The sequence below is a fragment of the Acyrthosiphon pisum genome, unplaced genomic scaffold, assembly GCF_005508785.2.
Source record: "Acyrthosiphon pisum isolate AL4f unplaced genomic scaffold, pea_aphid_22Mar2018_4r6ur Scaffold_21779;HRSCAF=24844, whole genome shotgun sequence".
Taxonomy (NCBI): Eukaryota; Metazoa; Arthropoda; class Insecta; order Hemiptera; family Aphididae; genus Acyrthosiphon; species Acyrthosiphon pisum.
In genome coordinates, this window is record NW_021771280.1 from 17 (window position 1) to 6222 (window position 6206).

The 6206-nt window shown below is 26.0% G+C and overlaps 2 protein-coding genes across 3 annotated transcripts; one reads left to right on the top strand and one right to left on the bottom strand.

Annotated features, from left to right (window-relative positions):
• The first annotated feature begins 504 nt into the window (after positions 1-504).
• LOC103309091 (EPM2A-interacting protein 1-like) lies at positions 505-1136 on the top strand. The gene is made up of 3 exons (XM_008183682.1): positions 505-722; positions 797-975; positions 1054-1136. The coding sequence occupies exons 1-3, from the start codon at positions 505-507 to the stop codon at positions 1134-1136; spliced, it is 480 nt and encodes a 159-aa protein (XP_008181904.1).
• Positions 1137-1995: 859 nt separating this feature from the next.
• On the bottom strand, positions 1996-4151 carry LOC107883454. Of its 2 annotated transcripts, none has more exons than XM_016803498.2 (4): positions 3211-3323; positions 2952-3139; positions 2708-2873; positions 1996-2486 (listed from the first exon to the last, which is right to left on the bottom strand). In XM_016803498.2, the coding sequence occupies exons 2-4, from the start codon at positions 3099-3101 to the stop codon at positions 2020-2022; spliced, it is 783 nt and encodes a 260-aa protein (XP_016658987.1). In that variant the 5' UTR covers positions 3102-3139; positions 3211-3323; the 3' UTR covers positions 1996-2019. The 2 variants fall into 2 exon arrangements, with proteins under 2 accessions (XP_016658987.1, XP_029348429.1); XM_029492569.1 differs by lacking the exons at positions 1996-2486; positions 2708-2873 and adding exons at positions 3508-3932; positions 4022-4151 and having other exon boundaries at positions 2885-3139; positions 3211-3370.
• Between the last annotated feature and the right edge of the window lie 2055 nt (positions 4152-6206).

A 6206-nucleotide genomic window follows, 5' to 3' on the forward strand; every position in this document is an offset into this window, starting at 1 on the left:
TCGATTGTAATTTCGAAAAATGGTTAAATGTATAAGCTTCTAGACCAGGGATCGGCAACTGGCGGACCGCGGTCCGGATCCGGACCGCGGAAGGCAAAACTCTGGACCCTGTCAACACATTGTACTTCATTATGTTATTTTCTGTAATAGTATTATTATTAATAGAGAAATTAATTTAATTTAATTTATCAAACTCAGATTATAGTTATATCATAATTCATTGAAAAATATTTTATCGGGCAGGTAATAAATGGTTTTATTACAATGTTATCGGCCGACGGCCGAGTCGCGACAATACCAAATATTTCGATTTTCTAAGAACTCCGAAGAATCGACGGCAAAAAATTATATTTATTGCTTATTGTTGCTACCATTGAAATAATTTTATTATTTGTCTGTCTCCAGTATTTTCTAAATAACAATTTAGTTAACGATTTAGTACGTGTACATTCACGATTCGCCTGTGGATAGAGTGCGTGTTTCGTTTTATATTATTCGTTCAATATGTTGAGTAAAAAACGCAAAATCGACAGCGAAAATAAGAAGTTTATGAACAAGTGGAATGAACTATATTGTTTTGTATTGCCTGAAAGGGTTGGAGCCATTCCAGTCTGTTTAATTTGCAATTCAACTGTTGCTATTATTAAAAGTGGAAATTTAAAACGGCATTATGAAAATACTCATAAAGATTTTCATACAAAATTTCCTCCAGGCAATGAGAGGTGCGTAAAAATAAGCTCTATGCATGTATGTTATCTTACAAAAATAGTACGACTACACTTATACGGTGTATGAGTGAACAAGAGAAATCAACTAAAGCAGCGTTGCGTGTTTGCTGGGTTCTTAATAAGCACCAAAAACCGTTTTCCGATTCCGAAATAGTAAAAGAGTGTATGTTGGAAGTGGTCACTGCACTTTTTCAAGAAAATAAAAAAATCGTTACCTCTATCCAAGATATTCCTTTGTTGGCAAGGAGTAACACACACTGAAAAAAAAACCACAATCATATTGATAAAAAGCTATGTTGAATTGAGAATAATCTTGTTGATATAGAGCCGACAAGATTATTGTATCAATTTGACAATTATATTGTTGCTGCTAGGAATAATGTTGATTCAATCAATGATTCTTGTTGATTTGACAATGTTCTTGTTGATATAGAGCCGACAATATTGTTTTATCAATTTGAAAATGCTATTGTTGAATACACCAGTAGTAAAATTGTCAAATCAATCATCATATATTGTTAATCATAACAATTTTTATGTACTACCAACAATATATTATATTGTTAATTTTTATGTATATATTGTAGGTTCAATAATTATGCTATTGTAGATCACAAAATTTGCAATGTTATCTTGATAATTTTAACATTATAACTATAACAATAGTCAAAAATATATTGGTACGTAATTTATATTTTATTGTTGAGTATAGGTAAAATAATTACAATTACAAATTGAAATCAAAAAAATTACAATATACACTTAATAAGCATTACTTATAATAAAATATAAATATAAATATTATTGAAATATAATAATAAATAATAATATTAATAATACATTAATAATAGTAATAATTATAATATTAAAAAAAAAATTTATACTTATTTTATATGAAAACAAGTTGGTACTTATATTTAAATGAAACAATATTTAACCTAATATTTGACAAGGTTTATCAGTTTTTTTCGAATAAATTATACTAAATATTAGGCAATATCATTGAAATATGATAATTAATTAATAATAATAATACAAAAAAATGTATACTTACAATATGAAAACAAGTTATATTTAAATGAGACAATATTTAACCTAATATTTGACAAGATTTATTATTTTTTTCGAATATAATTAGGTATACTAAATATTAAGCAATATCATTGAAATATGATAATTAATTAATAAAAAAAAAAACAAACAAATAAATGTATCTAATATACCTAGTAATATCTATATTGATAATATATATATAGTTATTTTAAATTTATGAAAACAAATTATACATTACTTAATTATTAGTTAAATCGGACAATATTTGACCTATTAGGTGACAAGGTTTATCAAACTTTGTAGTCAAAGAAAAAAAATATTTTTGAATAAATATCCAAACTGTTATTGATTGTGATGGATATTCCAAATTAAATAAATGAAATATTTTGAAACAAATGTCAATTGCATGTACCATTGAAAACACTTTATATTTTGTCGAATCAAAAAAAACTAGTATTTCTTTTGGATCAGTTGGCGTACCAACTATTAGTATATACGGCTGTATAGGGTTTTTTTCTTTGCTGCGACATGTGATATATTCTTCCATTTCACAAACTGAATTTTTGAAGATCATAAAGCTGTTCTGAGAGTCTTTGATTGAATATTTCACCAAGCTTTTTTTCCCCTTATCATCTTTAGTCACCTTTTTGGACGTAGGAACAAATATTGCATGCAATAAATAAAATAACACTGTATTTTTACCATCTAAAATCAAAAATATAAATACATACAATATAAATAAAGTATAATAATATAATAATAATAATAATAATCTTAATTATGGAAATCAACACCATTTACAAAAATAATATTTACCATAACAGTATAATACAATATTTACATTTAACACAACAAATTAAAATTCACATTATAAATCACAATATTAAAAATCTATTGTATAGGTGGGTATATAAAAAAATTCTTACTTTGACATATTATGTTTGATGAATTCTTCAAACTCTCAAAAAGCATACGACTTGAATTATCTTTGATTTTTTCATTTAGTAAATCCATCAATTTTTCTGATTTGTCTTCAAAAATTGAAACTAAGTTAGGGCAGTTGGGGTACAATGTACGAAAATCAATATCAATCTAAACAAACATAATATTACACAATAACTGGTTAATTTTGAGTTAGAACTTATTGATGAAATTTAAATAGTAATTTACTAGTCTGTATCCAAGAGGTAGTGTAAATCCAGTCCATTTGTTTAATATATCACTGGTTGTTGATGCTTTTTGAATTTCATTTAACCTATAGTTTGTCGTAGCTTTCCAGTTATTCTCAAGATCAGGAAATGAACAATTTTTGTAATGCATAATTTGATCTAATATGTACTCAATACCAGTTTATGGTTCTGTAATTAAATTATAATGATAAACAACAAATAAATATAAAATACTTACAATCACATTTAAAAATCCTTACCAAAATGCTTGCGATTTATTGATTTTACAGGAACTTTAACATGAGCATTGGAAGGTATTATAAGGCCACTAGTTTTTAAAGCTCTCATAGAATTATAGAATTTTGCATACAGTTTACCTTTAGGGTTTTTATTTGTTTCATGTTTCATAAAATATGTATCCTATAAATTCAAAAAGTTATCATTCACTACAATAATTTTATATTATAATATTAAATAGTGTGCGCTATTTTTGGAATGTAGTATATATTAGGTAGGTAGTATTATATACAAAATAATTTACATAAAATATAATTTACTTTTACTTCAGATGGAAACATTGCAATTATTTGATTCCCAATATAGTCAGCTAAATTAACTGACATTTGTTTTTTTGTTGTTATAATATAACTAATCACAGTCTCCACTAATAACGATCTTATATTGTCATTTAACTTATTGTTTATCTTATAATAATCAATAATCATTGATCCAGTTGTAGATGAGGTTAATATATCACCCAGATTTATATTAATATCAACAACAGGTTCTTCTTGAACGAAGGACTTTGTATTTTTTGGTAGTATTGTGTCCAACTTATTATTTGATGATCCATTCTGAACATTTTGCCAATTTTCTAAGTAATGACTAAATTTTATTTTGATTCCTAATGGAAATTTTTTGAGAAGTTCATATACATGAACCGATTTCATAACTGTTAGAACTTGCATATCAATTAATTCATCTAAAACATTTTTTAATTTAAAATAAAAATATATAACTATGTACCTAGTATGCATTATAATAGTATAGGTAACATAAAGGTACACTAACCGAGCAATGTTTGATACAGAAATCCTAATTTCCAACATTTTAGCAAATCATGTAGTGGTTGCAAATCTTCAATAGGATATTCATAACCTTGTAATAATGGCATTTCTAGTGTGGATGATTCCAAATTGAAATTCTATTTAATAAATGAAATGCCTATTATTGATTATAGTCACAAACAAGTATACAACATAATATAAATTTATAATTATTTATTAATTCAACTTGCATGCATATCATTAAAACCATCTTCCAACTGCAAAATGTCATTAGTTGAAAGGGTATCTGAATTATTGTTTGCCGTGTCCATTATATTGGTTTACAGCCAAAATTTGCCAAATACTAAAAGCTGTACTTAAAACGAGACTTAAAAGCTATAAAGACTAAATAAAAAAAGCAGTATTTACATAATATTTACAATGATTACATACAATAAGCATAATATATTAGAAAAATTCTTTTAAGCGAATCATTAACTTCCCAGAAGAAGAAGGTGTTATATTAATGGGTGGTCCACTAAATGTATCAATACTATAAATTTTAAAATCGTTTATAATTATTCTTTCATTATTCACTTCAAATGCTTCAAAGTGTGAATGAAAATTTTCTAATTTAATCTGTTTAACTATTATATGAATTTTAATAAGGGGATTGTTAAAAACTATTATTTCCAATATTTCTAATAAGTTCATTTCTTCTATAAATCTTGTTAAGTAATATCCATTTTTATAATTTGTTCCCATAAATTCTATTTGGTTGTAACAAACAAAATCTACAGATGTAAGAGAAAATGTGTCACATATTTTATCTAAATGTAAGCTGTGTACTATGTATTTTTCTTTTAAAATAAGTTCTTGATTACTGGGTTGTAGTAAAATGTGAGCAAATTTATACTGAAATTTTTTGGCTAAAGTCAAAGTGATATTTTTTCGCGATGATGTTGCACGTGCATACATTTTTAACTCCTTGTGCTTACCTTCAAACCTAAAACACCAATAATGCCTTGGTGGTCCTGAGTATTGGATAATTGTAGGGTAATGAATTAAAAAGTGGTGTTTAGGTTTTAATGTATCATTAAAAAGTCTAACATACATTGAATTGTGCTGACAAATTAATTGTTTAAGATTTAAAATTTTACTTTCAGTGAATTGGAAAGAGAGTAGTATATCAACTATCTTAATAAGTGTTAAGAAAAAGTTCCAAACTTCATCGTTTTCGGGTATTAAGTCTCCAATCATGATAGAAAAAAAATGCACAAACGTCATCATCTCTCTCGCAGACATTTTTAAACGAAATTTATTTAAATGCATTTCAGTTATTTCAGGAGACACATTGCCAATTTCAATGGGGCCATAATTAAAATTTGTTTTGCGTATATTTAAAGTTGATAATGAAAATATTTGTGTCGAAGTATAATATTTAATAATATGGCACATGTCATAATGGCAAACGCCCTCAAATACATCATGCATCACATCTATACAATAATTTTCAACAACATAGAAGCTATAAATTGAATTTAAAATTGAATCTTTATTAATACCAGTCTCACTAAAATTCATTTTGGCTACATCCTCTTTGTAGTTTATAATATTACGCATACATGAAGGACTTTCTTCACACAACGTATTTGAAATAGATTTGTGGGATTTACAAAATCTACAATAATAATTTGAAGAAAATGATTTACCAAACTCCAGTATACTATTAAGTCCTAAGTTATCACCTAATATTATTCCAAGTATAAAATAAACATGGAATTCACCAGTTTCAGTTACAATATTTATTCCTTCTTTTTCCAGATAATTAATTTCATCAATAAGTTGTGATAAACATGGGTCATTACCAAACTCTTTTAAATCAATTGATTTAATTAAAGCTGCTAAAAAAATATTTGATAATTTGGAATTATTTTCTATTAGTGGAAAGCTGTAATAAATTGCAGAAATTGACTGATAATTAGAATGTGACCCCAAAGGATTGTTAATTTCAAAGTCATCAATGTAAATAAAATATGGAAAAACTATCTTACCCTTATACTGAGAAATTTTTTTCTCCCATAATTTTCCCTGGACAAAATTTGAAAGCAGATTATTTTCATTTTTAAAACCCATGAGTCGTTTATAAGCAATTTGGAAATTTTTGCCACTTTCAAAAAATTGTTTGAATTGTAACTTTAATGGTAAAA